Raw genomic sequence first — 22,735 nt, 5'->3', positions numbered from 1 at the left:
TCCTCTATTTTGATCTTTATCACTCCTCAGTTATATCAAACAAATGGACAGTCAGAATTATGTTTAAAATAAAATAGTACAGTAGTTAAAACAGTACAGTACAGTAGTTAAAACCAGTCTTTAGAATTTTAAGGACTTGAGTTGAAATGCCAGTTTGGCCATTTACCAGCATTGTAACCTCTAGTCAGGAAACTTAACTATTCTAAGCTTCAAATTCCTTATCTGTAAAGTAAGACAATAGTCTGGCGTATTAAGAATTAATACTCTAAGCAAGTAGACAGTTTTCAGTGCCTAAAACTTTCAGTGTTTGGTTATGGAAGATCTTGAGAAAGATAATATTTATAAACCCAAATAGGCAGTTAACAGAAATGCAGTTATCTCAGACACTGGTTATCAGATAAATACCAGCTAAGGCAGCAGCCAAGTTTTTAGAATGGAGGACAAGATCCTGACGAAGAAAAAGACAACCTGACACTGAATTCCCTACACTAAGTTAAAGTCTCAAGATGAATTCAGACCTAGGATTGGCTGAGCTATGCTGACAGTTGTTGAGAAAAAAGAAGATAAGTTATAGAAAACTTGGTAGGCTGATATTACATGTATAGCTTGATAAGATTTGTTGTATTATTTCAGTTCCTAATGGCTAATTTTATTAAATGGATATTTTATTAAATAACTATTGTAAGATAGGATAAAATATTTGAGAGGCAATGAGAGGTCTTAAGTGAATTATTTTCATCATTAATTCATTTAACAATTTACTCATTCATCTATTAACAGTATATTATGTACTGGTTCTATACTAGGAACTGAAATAGGGAATATAAAGAATATAAAATATATCTGCCTTTAAGAACATCTGGATCTATTGGGAGATTTTAAATAAACATAATTACAATGTAATTTTATGGTTCCACATTAGAAGTTAGATTAAAGTACTTTGAGGCTTCAGGGAGGAATTCTCGTAGAGGAGGTGGCATTGAAGTGGGCACTAAATGGAAAGTACCAGTTTCCTAGGCATAGGAGAGGGGAATATATACCAAAGATAAAAGACATAGCTTGTATAATTCAGCACAATGGAAATTCCTTTCTCTGTATTAATATAATAATCAATTAACCACTGAGGAGGAAAAGTATTGCATATTGCAAATATTTACACAAGCAGCTCAATACTTATGGACAGAACAAAGGTTACTTGGTAAGAAATAAAATCCTGATCTTACATGTGTGATATTACTGACTGTGACAGGCAGAATAACACTTCCCGCCCCACTCAACAGATATCCATGGCAAAGGGGAATGAAAGACTTTGATTAAATTAAGGTAGCTAATCAGCCAACCTTGTAATAGTAGAATTTTCCTGGACTATCTAGATGGACCCAGTGAATCACAATGTTCCTTAAATGTCAAAAATGGGAGACAGAAGATGACTCAGAATCAGAGAGATGTAGCATGAGGAAGACTTGAGATAAGTCATTGGTGGTTTTGAAGATAGAAGGGGTCCACAAAGCCCAGCAATGCAGGCATCTTCTAGAAGTTCAAAAGGTAAGTAAACAAACTGTCCCTTATAGCCTTCAGAAAGAACTCAGCCAGGCCATCATATTGATTTTCTTTCTATGAGACCCATTTTTGACTTCTGACTTCCAGAGTTGTAAGATACTAAATGCATGCTGTTTTAAGCCAGCAAGATTGTGGTAATTTGTTACAGCAGCAATATGAAACTATTAAATAAACTATAATGTTTTAAGATATAGCAGTAGGTATATACATATATACACACATACATATAAATAAAATGTATGAATTTTTAGTACATATTTATGATAGTCTAGATCACTAGTCCTCAACCTTTTTGGCACCAGGGACTCGTTTTATGGAAGACAATTTTTCCATGGATAGGGGACTTGTTTCGGGATGAAACTGTTCCACCTCAGATCACTAGGCATTAGGTTAGATTCTCATAGGAGCACACAACCTAGATCCCTCGCATGCTCAGTTCACAATAGGGTTGGCACTCCTATGAGAATCTAATGTCTCCACTGATCTGACAGGAGGCAGAGCTCAGGTGGTAATGCCTGCTTGCGCACCGGTCATCTCCTGCTTTGTGACCGGTTCCTAACAGGCCACAGACCAATACTGGTCTGTGGTCTGATGGTTTGGACTCCTGCTCTAGATCATCTGTAAAGTCTATTATTTTAACATGAATATAGGAAATTTTCATCCTAGTTAGAGCATATGCAGATATAGATATCCAACAATAGTGTATAAGAAGTATTCATTTTTAAAATAAATTTTATTTGATCAGGGCCTCTTGATATCCTAGCAATTGACAAATTTCAAATAAAGTCCAAAACTCATTCTGTGGAATTCAAGCTCAAGAAGTAGAAAATATTCTTCATTTTGCATTTTATCACTTGCTAAATTTTTGACTACTTCCTGTACTTTACTTCTTGTAAAATGGAGTCTAAGTTATTTATAAAGTTTACATTGTCCTTCACACCAAACAACTTTTTCCTCATCATACAGGCAACACATAACCAAATATATATAGTTTCTGTACCCTCAGGGTCTAGCACAAGGCCTTTGCTCTTTTAGCTGAGATTTCAGGACATTTGTCTCTCCTCAACTCCCAATACTTTGCACTTTTCCAGGCTGTTTGCAAATAAAACCAGTGTCATTGTTCCCATAGCTTTCCATAGTCAGAATAAAATATTCCCAGCCCCAGTACTTTTACATAAAATCTTATGCATAGGAAGACCTCAATCAATGGTTGTTACTTGTTCTGAATGACTCACCACATTCAAGAAAGTAACAGAAATGGAGAGAAATGAAACTTTTAAAACTAATATCACTAAGTGACCAGGGCCCATGGGAAAGAGCAAGGAAAACGGGGAGAAAAAGGGTTAATGCTAACAAGAGAGTGCACCATTGTCAGGTTTATTCCTGTGGGCATTATTACCAAAAATTATGACTAATCAGTCTTCAGCATGGTGTGGTAACTGGCATGGCTCCATTTTTCCACTTGGTTCTATTGTCAAAGTTTCTGTCTTTGGCAAAGACACTTATGGGAGAAAAGTGAGCTTAATTTCTCTACTCTTAATTATGCTTTGACAATTTTGCTCAGCATTTTTAAAGCTTCAGGCTTAAAGGTGGCTGCCAAAGTCTTTCTTGTTAAGCAGGGCCTAACTAGTCTAAATAAACCCTTATTCTTAATAGGAAGCATATGCAACATAATTTTAATTAAATAAATTTAGCCTACATGAATCAATATTTGTTACATATTCTGACATAAGGCTTCCCATCAGATTTACTAAAGTAAAATAAACAATCTGAGAAAAAGAAGACGTGTTCATTACAAAGACATAAACTGACTGCTAATAATATAACTGAAGACCTTCAAAGCAAACAGATAATTTCCTTAGCTGAGAATCTGACATCAACAGTTTCTCAGAATATTCAAATTATATCTATCTTCAAAATGTTTGCTATTATATTACTAATTATAATTTAACACTTTCATCTGGCAATTATTTACCTTCTAATTTCTGTGCTATGTATCAGTCACTATCCAAAGGACACAAGTGTTTCTGCTAAAACACATTGTACCTTTCCTTCTTTCTTTTGGAATGCATTTTAAAGTGGTATTCATTATATTCCTAAGCTATTAAGAATATCTTTATTGTAGGCAAGACTAAATTGAATTATCTTGTTTACTCCTAATTATTATCCGAATTTTAATTTGTACCATCAACATGCCAAGTTTTCCTAAGAAAACTATAAATAATAGAATATCTGCCAAATTACTTATGTGTGGTATGAAAACTACAGTGAAAAAAATGCTAAATTTATGTCTAAAAGAAATCAAAATATTTGTTTATTTTACTCATTTTATTGCATCTGTCAGCATGGCTACTTAATGCATCCATATAGTACAATAAAAACAATAGTTGAATTATACATTTTACGAAACAAACAAAAAATAACCATGTAAGCCCAATATCATTATAAAACATTTAAGTCTAATATTCTTTTAGTACTATAGAGTCACCAAGGAAAACATAGTCATTTCCAAAGAATTTTATGCATGACAAAATTAATTGCACTTAATTCCTTACTACATTTTATTTGATACAACATGGTACCATTAACTGGGTGGCTTCTAAACCATTGAAATTTATTTTTTACAGTTCTAGAGGCTGGGAAGTTCAAAATCAAGGTGTCAGAAGATTCAGGGGTTAGTGATGGCTTTCTGGTTCACAGACAGCAATCTTCCAAGTCCTCACATGTTGGAAGGGATGAGAATATTTTCTGAGACCTCTTTTATGAGGTCACTAATAACATTCATAAGGGCTTTATACTAAGGACCTAATCATAGTAATAGGTTTGACTTCCTAATACTGTAACATTGGAGGTAAAAATTTCAAGCTGAATTTTTGGAGAACATAAATTTTCAGTCTATAGCATGTATATTGATATGATTCAACCTCTAAAATAAAATTCAATAGTTATTTAAGTGGATGATATGGTTTGGCTCTGTTTCCCCACCCAAATCTCATGCTGAATTGTAATTCCCAGTGTTGGAGAAGGAGCCTGGTGGGAGGGTGATTGAATCATGGAGACAAACTTCCACCTGCTCTTCTTATGACAGAGTTCTCCCAAGATCTGGTTGCTTGAAAGTGTGTAGCACTTTCCCCTTCCCTCTTTCTCTCTTTGTCTCCCTCTCCTTCTGCCATTTGAAGACATGCTTGCTTCCCCTTCACCTTTCTGCCATGATTGTAAGTTTCCTGAGGCCTACCCAGGCATGACTCATGTATAGCCTGTGGAACTATGAGTCAATTAAACCTATTTCCTTTATAAAGTACTCAGTCTCAGATAGTTCTTTAAAGCAGTGTGAGAATGGACTAATACAGTAGGCAATTTCAAAATACAACAGATGGAACTATTGCCAGAAAAACTGAACTCATATTGAGTCCATATTTGACAGCTTCTCATATTCATGGTCTATCTCAAATGAGCACATTAGTAATAAATCATAGCCTTGAATTTTACCTGGGTTACTGAGTTCTTATTTTAAAAAATGTGTTCATACCTATAGGTAAACTCTGAAATAATATTTGAAATGAGGTAAAAAACAATAAAAATGAGTATAGTGTTTACATGAAATGATAATACTAAAGTAAGAAATCAACACTGAAGTGCTGTACATGAGATCAGTTGCCTAAATTATCATTGATAATGATATTATATCAAAAATATAACAGTGTGAATTTCCAGTCAGATTCAGTATCTGATGTATATATCACATATTTTAAAATCTTAATATTGGTGTGAACAAGAATGATGGTGTGATTATTACCTCTGCTATTATCTCATACCAAGGTTTTTCAAATTATTGAGAGCAACAGGTGTTCAGGAACAGAACATCATTCAACTGAATACATGTTGGTTTCAACTGTTTTCAAATAAAACTGCCCTGGCATCTTTTGACAGAACAAATGTTTCAGTGATGCCAATCTACTCTGGATTCTCAAACCAAGATTGAGGTTATAATGACTCAGTTTCTTAAAATTCTTTTTGTTTGAAGAAATATACATATTTTTTTTTCCTTCCCTATAATTAAGGCCTTTATTGGCTGTAAAATTTTGCTAGCAGTAGTTCAATATCTATCCTTTACATACAAATTAATTCAGAAAAATTCCCATGTTCTGTACCTGAACTCTACCACAGTATTCAAGCTTATCCTACAGAATCCTCACTTTGGCCAATTAAGGAATGCAATCCAAATGTATATATCCTTCAGATTTCCAGGGCCCTGTTTAACTCAGTGATATACAAAGTGAAGCCTTAAATTTAATAATCCAAGATATTATTTTAATAGATTCTCAGAAAATTGTGTACACAAAATTTCTTAAATGAATTATTTGATTAAAGTAAGCAAAACAGACTATGACCCAATATCTGAAGGCATGGTAAAATAAGCCATTTTACAAAGAAAAATTTCTATTAGTACTACTTAAAGAACCCCAAAACAGGAGAAATTCAAGACACCAACCCGGAAAAAATGAAAAACTAATTGAGATTTAAATTTAAGACAGAAAATGAATGTGTGAACTATAGAAGGGAGAGGAGGTATGCCATTATTTTTAGTATGTATTAATGTTGACAAGTTATTTATCTTGTACCAACCTTTCTAAAATGATTTGGACAGTATGTGAGAAGAATTTGAACAGCAATATGAAGCTAATAGACAATATGAAAGTATTTGCTAATATTTTCCTACTGAAATATTTTTCCCAGAGGTCTACTATGTCTGAGAGATATCGCATATCTTTTAACACAAATTAAACAAAATTCATTTTGACTTTAATTTATGTAAAAATAATTTCATTTGTCTTACCAGGATATAATTCTCATTTTTCTTACTATGTGAGCATTCATCATCCATCAGTAATGCTGTCTGCAATAGTCAAATAATAGGTATACTATTTATTCTAAATTTATCTTGACTGAACCAAGAGAAAAAAATATTGACAACAAATAATACTATATAAACATATATATAAAGTCTTGTTTAGTAGTTGATATCTTAATTTAGAATTTACTTGCAGTGTTTCTAAACAGAATTTTGTAAAACACTTTTTAAAAACATAATTCTTTCAAGTTAATTTAAATATGGTGACATTTAATGGAAACTTCCAAACTTAATGGAAATTAAAATAGCATTGAGGGATATAGTGAGAAAGGCGGAGCAATATGGCTGAATAGAAGCTTCCAGAAATCATTCCCCCCAACCAGGAACAACAAATTGAACAACTCTCCACACAAGAAAGCACCTTCATAGAAACCAAAACTCAGGTAAGTAATTACAGTACCTGGTTTTAACATCATATAGAGGAAAGAGGCACTGAATAGGGTAGGAAAGATAGTCTTGAATCACCTACACCACCCCTCCCCTATTCCCCAGCAGTAGTCAGCCACTGGCCATGGAGAGAGAATCTGTATGCTTCAAGGCGGTACAGTGCAGTAATTGTGGAAGTTAGCATTGGAATACAGTGCTGCCTGGTCACAGTGGAAAGTGACTCAGGGCAGAACTCAGTTGGTGATCATGGAGGGAGCATCTAGACCAATCCTAGCCAGAAGTGAATTTACTCATCCCAGCAATTGGAACCTGAATTCCAGTAAGCCCCACCACCATAGGCTAAAGAGCTCTGCAGTCCTACATAAACTTGAAATGCAGTCTAGGGCATAAGGACTTTAATTCCTGGGCAAGTCCTGGTGCTGAACTTGAAGTCCATGAAGCTAAGGTGCAAATGACCCAGTGAGACACAAGCTGGGATGGCCAAAGGAGTTTCTGCATCAACCCTCCCCCAACTCCAGGCAGCACAGCTTGCAACTCTGGGAGAAACTTCTCTCTGCTTAAGGAGAGGAGAGGGGAAAGTAAAGAGGACTTTGTCTTCCAACTTGGGTATTGGGACAGCCACAATAGAATAGGGCAACAGGCAGAGACCTGAGGCCCCCATTTCAGGACCTAGCTCCTGGTTGACAATTATAGATATACCCCAGGCCAAAGGGAACCCACTGCCCTAAAGGGAAGGACCCAGTTCTGGCAGGATTCATCACCTGCTGACTAAACAGCCCTTGGGCTCTAAATAATGAGCAGTGGCAGGCAGGCAGTACTCGCTGCTGGCCTTGAGTGAGACTCAGAGCTACGCTGGCTTCAGGTGTGACCCAGCACATTCACAGCTGTGGTGGCTATGGGTAGAGTCTCCTGCTTAGAAAAAGAGAGGAAGGAGTAAATGGGACATTTTATTGCAGCTTGTACCAGCTCCACCATAGTGGGGAAGAGCACCAAACAAGCTCCTGGGGTCCTGGATTCTAGGCACTGGCTCCTCGATGGCATTTCTGGACCTGCCCTGGGCCAGATAGGAGCCCACTTCTCTGAAAGGAGAGACTCAGGACAAGCAACATTCACCATAAGCTGACGAAAGAGCACAGGGCCCTGAGTGAACAACAAGAGTAGCCAGGCATTGCTCACCCTGGGTCTGGGGTAGTGGTGGCTACAGGGAGAGAGAAAGTCAGTACCATGAACAGAAGAAAACAAGCCTGACTGGATTCACCACGCACTAATTGTAGGGCCCTTGGACTTGAGTGAACACAAGTGATAGCCAGGCATTGGTCACAGTGGGCCTTGGGAGGTCACAGTGGGCCTTGGGAAGACACAGTGCTGTGTTGGCTTCGGGTTGAACGCAGTTTGGTCTCAGTGAGGTGGCAACAGGGGTGCTTGTGTCACCCTTCCCCCAGCTCTTGGCAACTCAAAATAGTGGGAGAGACTATGTTTGGGGGGAAGTGAGAGAAAATAACAAGAATCTCTGTATGTTAATACAAAAAAAATTTTCCTGACCCTAGACAAGAACCAAGGCAGTACCCCTCTAAGTCTGCAAGATGACAGCTTTACTGGGCGTGGGGTGCCCTCTAATGCAGATATGGCCACAGTAACCAAAGACATATCATAGCAGCAAAGTCCCTTTGAATACCTGGAAAGCCTTTCTAAGAAGGATGAGTTCAAAAACAAGCCCAGACTGCAAAGACTACAATAAATACCTAACTCTTCAATACCCAGACACCAGACACTGATGAATATCCACAAGCATCAAGACCATTTAGGAAAACATGACCTCACGGAAGAAACTACATGTGGCACCAGTGGCCAATGCTGAAGAGAAAGAGAGATATGTGATCTTTCAAACAGAGAATTCAAAATAGTTATTTTGTGGAAACTCAATGAAATTCAAGCTAACAAATGGAAAGGAATCAGAATCTATCACATAAATTTAACAAATAGATGGAAATAATTTAAAAGAATCAAGCAGAAATTCTAGAACTGAAAAATACAATTGAAATACTGAAAAACAGATCAGAGTCTCAGAAGAACTGATCAAGGAGAATAAAAAAGTAGTGAGCCTGAAGACAGGCTATTTGAAAATACACAATCAGGGGAGATAAAAAGTAAAATGAAGCACACCTGCAAAATCTAGAAAATAGCCTAAATGGGGCAAATCTAAGCATTATTGTCCTTAAGAGGTAGAGAGACAAACGAAGGTATGGACAATAACACAGTACTTCCTAAACCTAGACAAAGATATAAATATTTAAGTACCTGAAATTTATAGAACACCAAGCAGGTTTAACCCAAAGAAGACTATCTCAAGACATTTAATAACTAAACTAAAAAAGGACAAGGATAAAGAAAGGATCCCAAAAAGCAGCAAGAGAAAAGGAACAACATACATTGGAGCTCCTGTATGTCTGGCAGCAGGCTTTTCAGTGGAAACCTTACAGGCCAGGAAAGAATGGCATTACATATTTAAAGTGCTGAAGGAAAAAACCTTTATCATAGAATAGTATATCTGACAGATATCCTCAAACATAAAGGAGAAATAAAGATGTTCTCAGTCAAACCAAAGACAGAGATTTTGTTAAAACCAAACCTGTCCTATAAGAAATGCTAAAGAAAGAGAATTATTCAATCTGAAAGAAAAGGATGTTAATGAGCAATAAGAAATCACCTGAAGTTACAAAACTCACTGGTAATAGTAAGTACACAGAAAAACACAGAATATCATAACACCATAACTATGGTATGTAAACTACTCATATCTTGGGCAGAAAAACTAAAAGATGAATGTAACAAAAATAACTAAAACAACTTTTCAAGACATAGTATAAGATATAAATAGACACAGTAAAAAGTTAAAAAGTTGGAGGATGAAGTTAAAGTGTAGGATTTTTAATAGTTTTCTCTGTACTTGTTTGTTTGTTCATGCAATCCATGTTGTCATTGCATTTTAAATCTATTGTTTAAAAAAATGGGTTATAAGTTGTTACTTGCAAGTCTCATGGTAACCTCATATCAAAAAACCCACAGCAGATAAAGAAAAATAAAAAGCAAGAAATCAGAACATACCACCAGAGAAAATTACCTTCACACGAAAGAAAACAGCAAGGGAGGAAAGAAGGAAAAAACAACCAGAAAACAAAATAGGAGTAAGTAGGAGTAAGTACTTACTTATTAATAACATTGTTTATGTTGTAAATGAATGTAAATAAAATAAACTCTCCAATTGAAAGTCATAGAGTAGCTGAATGGATAAAAAAAAAAATGACCTAATAATCTGTTTCATACAAGAAATACACTTTACCTGTAAAAACAAATATAGACTGAAAATAAAGGGATGGAAAAATACATTCCTTGCAAATGCAAACAAGAGCAGGACTAGCTATACTTATATCAGAAAAAGTAGATTTCACGACAAAAAATATAGAAAGACACAAAGGTCATTATATAATGATAAAGAGGTCAATTCAGCGAGAGGATACAACTGTAAGTATATACATACCCAATACAAGAGCACCCAGATTTATAAAGTAAATATTATTAGAGCTAAAGAGAGAGATTAACTCCAATACAATAATACTTGGGGACTTCAACATCCCACATTCAGCATTCGACAGATCATCCAGAAAGAAAATCAACAGAGAAACATTGGATTAATGACTTAAATCTAAGACCTAGCTATCAAAGTACTAAAAGAAAACACTGGGGAAACTCTCCAAGACCATGGACTAGACAAGGATTTCTTAATTAATACCCCTAAACCACAGTCAACCAAAGCAAAATTGGATAGATGAGATCACATCAAGTTAAAAAGCTTTTGCACAACAAAGGAAACAATAAAGTGAAGACAAACTCACAGAATAGGAGAAAATGTCTGAAAACTATCCATTGAACAAGGAATTAACATCAGAATAAATCAGGAGCTCAAACAACTCTATAGGAAAAAAAAAAAATTAACAATGCAATTGAAAAATGGCCAAAATATCTGAATAGACATTTCTCTAAAGAATACATACAAATAGGAAACACATATATCAAATGGTGCTCAACATCACTAATCATCAGAGAAATGCAAATCAAAACTACAATGAGATATCATCTCATCCTTGTTAAAATGGTGTTTATCCAAAAGGCAGGCAAAATAACAAATGCTTGGAGGGGTGAAGAGAAGGGAACCTTCATACACTGTTGGTGGGAATGGAAATTTGTACAACTACTATGCAGTACAGCTTGGAGGTTCCCCACAAAACTAAAAATAGATGTACAGTTTGATCTATCAATCCCACAGCTAGATATATTCCCCAAAGAAGGGAAATTAGTATATTGAAGAGATATCTGCACTCCCATGTTTATTGTAGCACTATTCATAGCAGTCAAGAATAGTAAGTAATCCAAGTGACTATCAACAAATGAATGGATTAAGAAAATGTGATACATATACACAATGAATACTATTCAGCCATAAAAAAGAATTAGATGCTATCATTTGTAACAACATGGATGGAGCCTGAGGTCATTATGTTAAGTGAGATATGCCAAGGAAAGTAAGACAAATTATACATGTTCTTACTTATTTATGGGAGCTAAATATTATAATAATTAAACTGATGGAGATAGAGAACAAATTAATATACAGTGCTTAGAAAGGCCCACTTGCAAGATTAGCCACTGGTTGGTATATAAGAACTTGACTGACTGGTAACCAGAGTCCTACATGCATATAAAGATTTCCATAAATGGTAAGATTGGCTCACTGTCCCTAAGTAGTTTGTACAAACAATATTTGTACAATATTGTTTACATTAAATACCTGATTGCTTCTGGGAGTTTAGAATATTGATATATACCTAGGTACAGGGTTCCTACATAATAAGCCCCCAGTAAAATCCTTTGGTGCTGAGTTGGCTAACAGCCTTTACTGGGAGGAAACATCATATACATGTCCTGTATTTACATTGCTGGTAGAGGAGAGTGTGATCTTTGTTGAATTCCGTGTCTTCTTACAAATCTCTGAAGGTAGGGGTAGTCTTAGGGACCGTCGACACACCCTGGAACTGCTAAATCAATAGAAAGATGTGGAGGTGAAGCTGTGTATTTCTGGTCTAGTCCTAATTAGACTGTCATGTTTCCCTTTCTTTTCCTCTGGAACATGCACCCTAGGGGAAGACAGATATCATACAACAAGTCTAATTATCCAAAACCAGCATACTGTAAGAAAGCTCAAGCTAGTCCATGGAGAGGCTGAGGACAGAAAGAAGGAGGCAGAAGTAGAACAGAGCAGTGTGTGTGTGTGTGCGTGTGCGTGTGTGTGTGTGTGTGTGTGTGAGAGAGAGAGTGAGAGAGAGAGAGAGAGAGAGAGAGAAATCCCAGTAGGTACAGTGTTTCCAGCCCAGCACCAGACTTGTGAATAAAGGAATTATCCTGGGAGTCTACCTCACTTGAGTCTTCAGACGACCTCATTCTCCACCTCAGTCTGACTGTACCCACTTTAAAACCCTACATAAGAACTGCCCAGATGAGTCCAGTCGACCTACAGAATCATAAACAACAACAATAAATTATTATTTTAGACTGACAGGTTTTGAGATGGTTTATTACTTGGAATTACATGAGTGTAACTATCATTTTGTATTACATTAATCAAAAGTAATTGCTTTCAATATACATAGTATAAATAATAGATCCCTCTTAAAATTTACTCCCATTAGAGAACCACAATGATGCCATGTTTACTTAAAATTATTTTTATAAAACACATTGATTCCTTAAACATATACCTATTGCATGGTTTTATATTCAAAATTCATCAGCTATCCCTCAAAGAATTTTTTTGCCTGCTTATTTCTTCCCCTATATATTAATGAATCATATTTCTTTACCATAATTATTGATTCATCAGCATCCATCCCAAATTATGTTTAGTTTTACCTACGTGCTTTCAGTTATCTGACAAATAAAATATATTAACAGAAATTAGTATTACTTGTAGGACTGAATATTAGCCCTTGCAAAACCAACATCATCTGCCATTTCACAATTACCGCCTCACTACTAACACAATTAAGGCAACCAAACAAATAAGATTTTACTAATCTCTGTATCATGCTATCTATTTATTTGTAACATCAGAAAGTTACCTAAAGGGTAAAAATAGGAAAACATTAAAAAATTAGTATCACAAATTATCTTTGACTTTGTTCTTTTAGGATATTCTACATACAATATATTAACAAATTCTGCTGACCCAACATTCAAAATATACTCAATATTCAATCAATTCTTATCCCCTCAACTTTTACCACTCCAGCTTAAGCCATCATAATCTTTCAACTATAGAAGCCTTGACTTCCTTCTTCTACCATGTCCAGTAATGCCTGTATCTACACAGAAACCAAAGCAATAGTTTAACAATAGTCTGATTATGTCATTCTTTTTTTCGACAAACACTCCAATGGCTTTTCATCATATGTGAAATAAGATCTTAAGAATTTATCATGACATACCAGACCTTTTATGATAAGATTTCTCTGTGACCTAAACTCGTATTACCTGTCTCTTCATTTATTCTACTCGAAACACAATATCTTCCATTCCTGAAAAGACCGAGTATTCTCTTGCTTTTGCAGTTGTTATTCTCAGGTTTCTTCCCATAAAAACATGAGTGCCTTTCTCCCTTTCTTCATTATGGTCTATACTAAAATGTTCCATAATCAAAGTGGCCTTCCTTGGCCATCCTTTTTGAAACACCAGCTCACTCCAATTCCGCTTTACTTTTCATCATAACATTTATCACATTACCTGACATTTTATATATATATATGTTTGCTGGTTGTCTATTTCTTCTCCCAAGAACCCAAACACCATTAATGCAGGGATTTAGTCCGTGTTGTTTACATCAAAATACCAATGCCTTAGAATATTACTAAGAACATGGTAGGTACTTGATAAATTGATTCATTAACAAATTCTTGAATGCATAGATGACTTAGTAAAAAATTATCAGAAATGCAGAAATATACCATAGTGGGCTCTTCCAGGGATATTTTAAAAAAGCGATTTCTAATACTAAGAGAGATCATTACATTCAATAAATAAAAAGGAACAATAAAAACTCTCTCATACACACATAAAAATAAATCTATGCAGGATACACAACAGACGATGTTGTGAAGGTCATGCCAAAATTTGATCTCTTTTAGAGTCTCCAAATGTGTTCTTTTATATAATGATATATTTAGACAAAATAAATTGCAACTACTCACTATGTTGATTTTATAACATATAAACAAGTAAAACAGCAGCAGCGCTTTGTTCACAACGAGTGTTTCCCCAGTATTCTAAAGTGGTTAAATAACACTCCTTCACTGGAAGGTATGCTTTCAGGAGGTTTCCAGGTTACGTTACCATGGAGGTTTGGATAACAAAAGAAAAAATTGCTATGGTGTATTCCTGATAAAGAGATACCATATGTTTTTTTTTTTTTTTTTTTTTTTTTTGTTTTTGTTGTTGTTGTTGTTGTTGTTTTCAGATGGAATCTCACTCTGTCGCCCAGGCTGGAGTGCAGTGGCGCGATCTGCGCCCACTGCAAGCTCCGCCTCCTGGGTTCACACAATTCTCCTGCCTCAGCCTCCCGAGGAACTGGGACTACAGGTGCCCGCCACCACGCCCGGCTAATTTTCTTAATTTTTAGTAGAGATGGGATTTCACCGTGTGAGCCAGGATGGTCTCGATCTCCTGATCTCCTGATCCACCTGCCTCAGCCTCCCAAAGTGCTGGGATTACAGCCGTGAGTGACCACACCTGGCCAATAAATATATATGTTCTTATTGCTACAGAAACTATTATGTATTTTTTTCCAAGTAGTGTTCCATTATATTCACCAGTTTTCCCTCAAGACAAATTCATTATATCTACTCCTTCTCAAAATTAAGAAACATTTCCATTAATCATTTTTCATAAGAGGAATCTGATATGTGAGCTCAACTGAACACTCAAGGGTATAAAATAAATAGCACGACTTGTAGAAATAAATGTTAAACTTGAATCTTCATCAAAGTAAATAATTTATGTTTAAAATATATTTCTTTCATATTTGAAAATAAGGTAGTAGGGGTTCAGTGGCAAAATTTCTGCCTTACATTATTTATAAGACTTTCTTGCATTGAACTTGGACATCTTGCATACATAAAAATAATAATCAACACTTACATATGGGTCACTATGTGCTATTGTAGACACTTTGCATTTATTAACTTAACCTTATAAGAACCTAATTAAGAAGTAATTGCTGTTATTATTTATAAATAAGATATTTGGACACAAAATAACTGGCTCAAGGTCTCATATAGCTAGAAAGTGGCAAAACTGGGGTTCAATCATCCCAGGCAGTCTCCTAATTAGACTACATTGCTTCTAATGCCCCCAATTCTCTTTTCTGCTTTATTAAAAATAAACATTGCTTTAAAAATAGAAATAAGTGGTCATTACAGAAACTACAGAAATTTTTTCTTAAAACAGTATGATCCATCCAGAGTTGAAGATTGATAATTCTATATTTACTCCATCTTTTTTCTACACACTTTATTTTATACAATAGGGAGCAAACTGTGTGTTACTACATACTACTAATTCTTGAATCTAGGCTCTATGGTCACGTAAAGTTAAGCATCATTTTTATTGCTTAACATACCAGTATTTCATGGTAGAATACACGTTTTTAAATAATAGGGATAGGGTCTCCCTATGTTGCTAAGGTTGGGCTCAAATTTCTGAGCTCAAGCGAACCTCCTACCTCAACTTCCCCAAGTGCTGGAATTAGAGGGGTGAGCCATTACACCCAGCCTACCAAAAAAAAAAAAAAATTGAAACAATTTATTAATTTATTTCTCTGCTTCCTCCTTTCCATCCTCTGCTTAAGCAAAGTGGCTCTGTGCATATTAAACTTAGGTTTATGTCATGGCAGAAGAATCTTCAGACACAATTCTATTCCTAAAAAGTACAACAAAGAGTTTTTTCTTGTTCTTATTCTTGTTATTGCTTTTTCAGTGCATTTAAGGAGAGAAGGAACATCTCTGAGGGAAGCTTGGAGTTTCTTTAGACTAAAGAGTAATAACTAGGGATGAAGAAAAGAAGTCAGAGAACCTTGGATTTCATAAGAAGAGACCCAGGAAAGAAGCAAGTGCCACACTGTCAGTTCCTCGGGACTGTGGCCATACCTCGGAGAGGGTGGTGCCGTTGTGCATTCTAGGTACTGTGACAATCCCACTAGGCATGCCAGGAATGCAAACATTCCAGGCAAGCAGTAGTCAATTGGCCAAGAAATGCACTGAATTACATTTGTTTGTTTTAAATTTTGATCAAGGATTGGTGAATGGAGGGTATTCCTCAATGCCTTTTTGCACTTTTGAAGCACAAAAGTCTTCAGAAGTCCAAAGAACAATAGAAGTTTTCTTTTTTTTTATTATTTCCTGCTGAATTTATCACAGGATAAATGTAATACAGTACAGTAGGGTAAGATGATTTCCTAACATATCTAATCAAAAAACATTAAGTAGGAAAAAAGACTAAAATGTAGCCACTATGCTTCATTAAAGTACAAATAAATTCAAAAACTGATGAACATGATTAGCAAGAAGAACATGACTCATGATAAATTGTACTTTTATGGAGGGTCAGGAACAATGAGCCAGCTTTAACTTCAAGAGTGTTAGTTCCAGAAATGGATTCAGGCTGCTAATAACTGCATATGTACAAAAAAATTGAAAGGGTCATCCTACTAAAGAACAGTAAAATGTAGTGGTTTGAAGCCATCTTCGGTGTGGTGCATTTTACCACGGCTAACAAAGGGAGATGGCAGGCAGATGAGATGGGAAGTGATTCAATGTTTGCAAGAAATTAGGGAGAATGCCAGAGGGAAAAGATAGAAAAAGACAGAATGAGCACATTAAAATTAACGTCAATTTTGTTCAGGTTTACTCCTCAGAAAACTATAAAAAACTTAATGGCTAAGCAATCCGCTGTTTTTCATCACAGCAATGTCTCGCTTTAATGATCTTGAACTTTTATGATTCTGTTGTTGATGTTTGATAACATTTTGTTCCTACCTAAGCAAAATTGGTTATCCTTTGGCTCTTCTATAATGATGTAGTGGCATGTGTCAGATCATATGTATGTACAGTTGATATAATGCTGAATATTCTATTAAAAAACAACAAAAACTAGAGGTTATAATTTGCCTTTTGTTTCCAAATAGATGCTCATAACAATAGTTTATAAAGGTAAAAGAATTTGACACTTCTTATAAAAGAAACTTTTTAGAACCAAGCATCCTAGAAACTCCTCAGTACCAAGAGGCTGCCCAGGAAATCTGGAGTTTATTATGTGTAGTATATGTGGAAGATTGTGAATTATACACTATCTTCTATGCAGGAATACAGTCAAATGCATTCATCACCTGGCATGAATATAGTAGGAATGGTGATGACTGTGGTGACCTGGAGTTCATGTGCTCTGTCTAGATGGAGAAAGCCTTCTCATCTCTTGTCAAGTAGTTCTATTTACAATGAGATACACAAAGTTTTCAGATTTTTCAATTGTTTAAGACAACGTTGGATGAATTTTTGTGTGAAATGTCCTCAGTTTTGAAAGGATAGCCACACCAAACAAACCACTTTAGCAATGGTTTTTAAACAGTAAACACGAGTTTAGCAGGAACTGAACCATAGTGTGGGGGAATAGAGAAGTGGGTATGTATGTGGGGCTTAGACTATCTTTCAGTGCAGATCATTTTTATTTACTTGAAAGAATGGGCTCCAATATTAACAAAGTTGAAAAATGCTGCCATATTGGAAAAAATAAACATTTGATTCCAACGAGACTGAATTACCATTTTAAATTCATGTATCTCTGAAGTTTAACCTACCTTGGGATAGTCCCTAGGATGCCATCTTGTTTTCTTCCATACTTAGTTTAATAGCTCTTACTATGGTACATTCTTAACAATAGCCAATTTCTCATCTAACATTCAAGAATAAAGGCATGGGTATTAGTGGGAAAGTATTCATTTTTTATTTAAAAAATTACCATTTGTCTTTATTTCAAACGATGTGGTTGAAATCAACTTAATCTGAATGTCTTTCTAAAGGTAATGCTTAAAGAAAAATATGCACCTTGATAAACATACCAGCCAAAACAATATATCTTCCTCCAACTGTTCTGAGTGCTTCCAAAACTGACCAAGAAAGTGGAGGAAATACCTTTCTTCTAGTAATCTAATTACTTCCCAGAAGAAAAAGGAAAGTCAAATACCTCAATCACCCACCAATATTAGAAGAAGTTTTGCTCTTCTAATATTAGGGTGGATTGTGATGGAGTTGAGTGCTGAAATCACCGTATCTTAGAAAAGTAAGTTAAGAGGTTAAGAGGATTAATCTAACACTAACATGAAATATCATGTCACATCCATGGGGAATAGGTGAAAAAGACAACCTTTTATTTTCTAGTTACTTAGCTATTCAAATATCATAATTTTTATCAAAGTTTTAGACATATGAATTATAATATCAGACTTTTTCAGAATATGGTTACAAGAAAACTTAAATGTCTTCTATGTGTTATATAATTCTCAACATATCCTTGAAATTACAATGCTTTATACTCTTAAGATTCTGTTCAAAATAGTTCTATATATTTTGTGCTTATATAACATTAAATGAGTATTACATTACTCATTTACATAATGGCAATTTATAAACTAAAAATGAAAGCAGCAGAAAAAGTTTTAGTTCATAATTTTGAATTTTAAGTTTAGATACTTATAAACACTAGAGGGATAATTTTATAGGTAGTTAAATATTTTGAAAAGATATAGGCAATACTCCTTTCACAAAAGAAGTAAATTAAAAGTCACTATAAATATGTTGTCCATCAAAAGACAATATTATATATTATAAGCACTTGGAAGTTTTAATTTCCTTAGAACAATTTGCATTTACCTCAAAACTATTGATCTCTCAGAACCAGTTAGAGAAACTAACTAAAATAATTGTATTTATATTAGCTTTATGTCAGCAGATTCTGAAATATGTCTAACCTTTTTTAACTTCTGTTAAAAAATACATTAATTTTCAAAGACTGTAATCATTGTCAATATATTAAAAAGAAAAAATGGTTTCTGGTGAAGTTTGGAGGATTCAACCAAAATCTTGTTACAGATACGCTTCTTTGGTAAATTTGTTCCACATACCATAAAATGGTAACATCAAACTTTGTAGTATTAGTATTATTTTCTCATTTATCTGTATAATAATAAAGAATGTTTCAATAAATAATGTAATCAGAATATCATTCCGTATTTAACAATTAGCAGGTATAGAAAGGGACTTCTAACAAATATTTGACTCTCATTAAGCAAAAAAGGATCCATAACTAGAAAAGTAAATACTCTTATTTGAATTCATAGCCTTCTATAATTATCATTTCAACAAGACAGCAATACTCAGTATATGAAAATCCATGCCAGCAACTGTACTAGGTATAAGCAATATAAACTTGAATAAGATACAGTCCTTATATGAAAAATAAAAAAACATAAGAATTGTATGTTAAAATACTACAATCATAAATGCAATAATCTTAAAATGTGCACCTGTCTTTAAACAAAACTATACTGAAATAAGTGCACTTAAGTACATCATCCCAACATTTTAAGTTTTTTCCTCAGGCTCTTGAGAATTGTTTTTATTTATAATAATACCAATAATATCTAAATACCCCAGTAAAAACATAAAATAGTTGATCTACAAGCTTTGACTTAAATGGAAACATCTAATCTTAAGTGGCAAAACAAGACTTCATATTTGTTATGTATATAGCCTCCCAAACTGAAAAAAAATGCCACCAGTCATACCATATACTTATTTTCATATTTACTTGAATATTTATTAAATACAATACGTTTGGTGGAATGATTCCATATTTCAACTCTTGATTTTGTCTCTTATTTTAAAAGGATTACATCATTAATTATTGGTAACCTAGCATTGCTAATGAAAATTTAACCATTAGATGAGGGCTGAATATTTCCTTCTACCCCTATGAATTATATTAATATAATTAATATAAACAAAATATGTAAAACCTCTAACTCATGTGAATCAACCTATTACAATAAAACCCCACCATTTACATGTAAGACAAACAATAGTCCCATAAAGCAGTAATTTTTATTCCAAACCTTTACCTTTAGTTAGCAATAGAATGACAATAGAACACACACACGAAAAAATGATTTTAAGATTTGAAATCAGGGCTTTGAAGATTAAAGCAGTTCACTTCACCATCTACACATAAACTATTTTAAACTATTTATTAATTATCCTAAAATTTTTATAAATAATGCTTTCTTGTTTATTTTTTACCTTGAAAGGCACTGGCTCTTCGGTAAGAGGACTAACAGGAAGTGACGTGGTACTGCTTGCTGGACTCATGTCCGTACTCTGCAAGGACAGTGAAATTGAATTAAATAAGGATTGTTTTGTAGTCATTTTGACTATTCATAATTTAGAAAAAATAAATAAATAATTAAAATAAATAAATAATAAGTAAAATATGAATGTAAAAATACGAAATTTAATGTTGATTTAATCATAATTATATAATAAATCCTTCCTTATATAGAAACAATTATCTGGGAAATTAGTCAAATTATCAATCTCCATGTATATTTTAAGTGCATTTTATCAAACATGATGGCCATTTTTTGTGTTAGGGTGGTATTTATTATCATCATTGCTTAATTAATATTTAACCTTTTTTTAAATTAAACTGTAGCTGTAATAATTCATTATGTTGCTATTTCAATGTATTTCAGACTGATTTTCAGACATGTATTACAGTTTTTCTTCTATAAAGATCTAAATCATTGCAACCATTTTTTCATTATGTAAACCAATCTGCCACAATATACAATTACAAACTGAAAAAATATTAAATTTTTTAAATTCCTAAATTCATAGCCCCTGACATTTTACCTTTCTTTTATTCTGCTAAACAAAAATGTAAGAATAAAAGATTTACACAAATGTAAGAGAATGCCTGGATTATTGCTAATGGCTGTTTTTCTAGTCTTTTAAAAATACAAAAATTAAAACTTATTTAATGTGAGATTAGCCTAAAAAAGAGATACCAGTTAGAAGTTCATCATTAATTTGCTTTTCTAAAAGCAAGAAAAAGATACTAATAGTAGGTAGCAACAGAAGTCATTTTATTATATTCTTAACACAGTCTCTCTGAGGGATTCTCCCATATGCAAATAAAACAAAAGAAAATAAAACATTGAAAAGAATATATACCCACATTTTCAGCTTGGTTTCTAAATATATGTGCAAACACACAGAAATTTTGCAGTGAAGATTAAAACCAAAGAATGAATTCACCTCAAGTGAGATAAGGATATAAATAGACAAGTTTGACTCACTTAAGTTTCAGCAAAAGAACGCATTCAAAGCATAGGTGCTACCACCGTTACTTATTCTTAGAAACTTTCTATTCAAGGATTATTTTCAATTCACTGTATTCATATGCACAATAAACTGGACATATTTTAAATATCCATTAAGTTGGGACTACTTATGACTCCCTAGTCCAGAAACCAAGGATAAGAACTATAAACACAGGAACCAAGATATTCAGCATAATGTTAATTTAACACATACCACACCTATTTTGGAAATTGATATAAGGCAGTGCATTGAGTAAAAACGTCTAAAGAGGGAAATTAGGTAAAAATTGGACAATAATTTACTAAAGGAAGTAGGAAAATACATGCACCAGATAATTGAGGTGAGTTAGTTACTGACTTTAATTTCAAAATTTTTCCGGAGTTCGACACTATTTATTTGATCAAAACCAGGAAATATTATGAATTGCTGACTCTTGCTCTCTGATTATATGACATAATAGAGAAACAAGGCTGGTCTTGCTAACTAATTACCGCAGGATGTTAACATAAGACATGAATGAAGCTTTATGCTGAAAAACACGGAAAAAAGACTCTTGAGCTACTTCTCTTAAAGTTGGATTTCTCACAAGAATTTAAGCAAGGGACAGGACACAGTTCATTCATAGTTGAATTATCTGATATTTACCTGTAGTATAGACAGCCTGCATAGCTAACTAAAGTATCATACCCTCAAAAATTATATATTTAGGAGACATAGATGACATTCATTTGTAAAAATTGAAAAGCCTGGATCACAGTCTTTCCAATGAAGGTTTAATTTTCATAAGAACATGAGTCCAAAGTCAAGGTTCATGGCAAACTTCTTTAAAGGTTGAGGTTTCCCACAACTTTCCAGACATTAATGTATAATTCAAAGGATAGTAAAAAGCAGACTCCAAATTTTACATTATGTAACACTGATTCTTTGAATGTCATTCTAAGAGAAAATTGTGTTCTAGCTATAATTTTCAAATCAATCTTAAAGTGTGACACCTTAATTCTACTGTTCTGAAGACATATTGAGATAAATATTTTAAAAAAACAAATCCATCTCATATGACAACATCTGATAAACTGTACTTAGTTATCAAGTTGAGAAATACATAAAGTATTTTCATGCTTATCCTACTGTTTTCCCATTTGCTTTTCAGTGATCTGTAATTTAGGTGTCATTCCAATTTGCTTATTCTTTTAGATAAAATACTATTGTAAACCTTTTGAAGATAAGTCTTATCCATATTTCATATTTTAATCCATTTACTCTTCCATTCAATAATAGCAATAATGATACAATTTAATGTCTAAATGAAATACTTAAGTTATTTTAAAAACTGATGATT

General features: G+C 33.9%; 1 protein-coding gene across 6 annotated transcripts in view; it reads right to left on the bottom strand.

Annotated features, from left to right (window-relative positions):
* The window catches only part of CCSER1 (coiled-coil serine rich protein 1), a 1,426,296-nt gene that overhangs the window by 841,681 nt on the left and 561,880 nt on the right, over positions 1–22,735 (bottom strand). For 4 of the 6 annotated variants that reach the window (XM_017958858.3, XM_017958861.3, XM_017958868.3 and 1 more), the window contains exon 7: positions 20,314–20,391. In XM_017958858.3, coding sequence (XP_017814347.2) covers positions 20,314–20,391 — 78 coding nt within the window. Of the gene's footprint in view, positions 1–11,796; positions 12,426–20,313; positions 20,392–22,735 lie in introns of those variants that run through there. The other 2 variants (XR_001902664.3, XM_009207187.4) reach the window with 2 other exon arrangements.

The sequence above is a fragment of the Papio anubis genome, chromosome 3 (assembly GCF_008728515.1).
Source record: "Papio anubis isolate 15944 chromosome 3, Panubis1.0, whole genome shotgun sequence".
NCBI lineage: Eukaryota > Metazoa > Chordata > Mammalia > Primates > Cercopithecidae > Papio > Papio anubis.
Note: the sequence above shows the minus strand (reverse complement) of the source record. Positions and strands in the feature narration are given on the sequence as shown.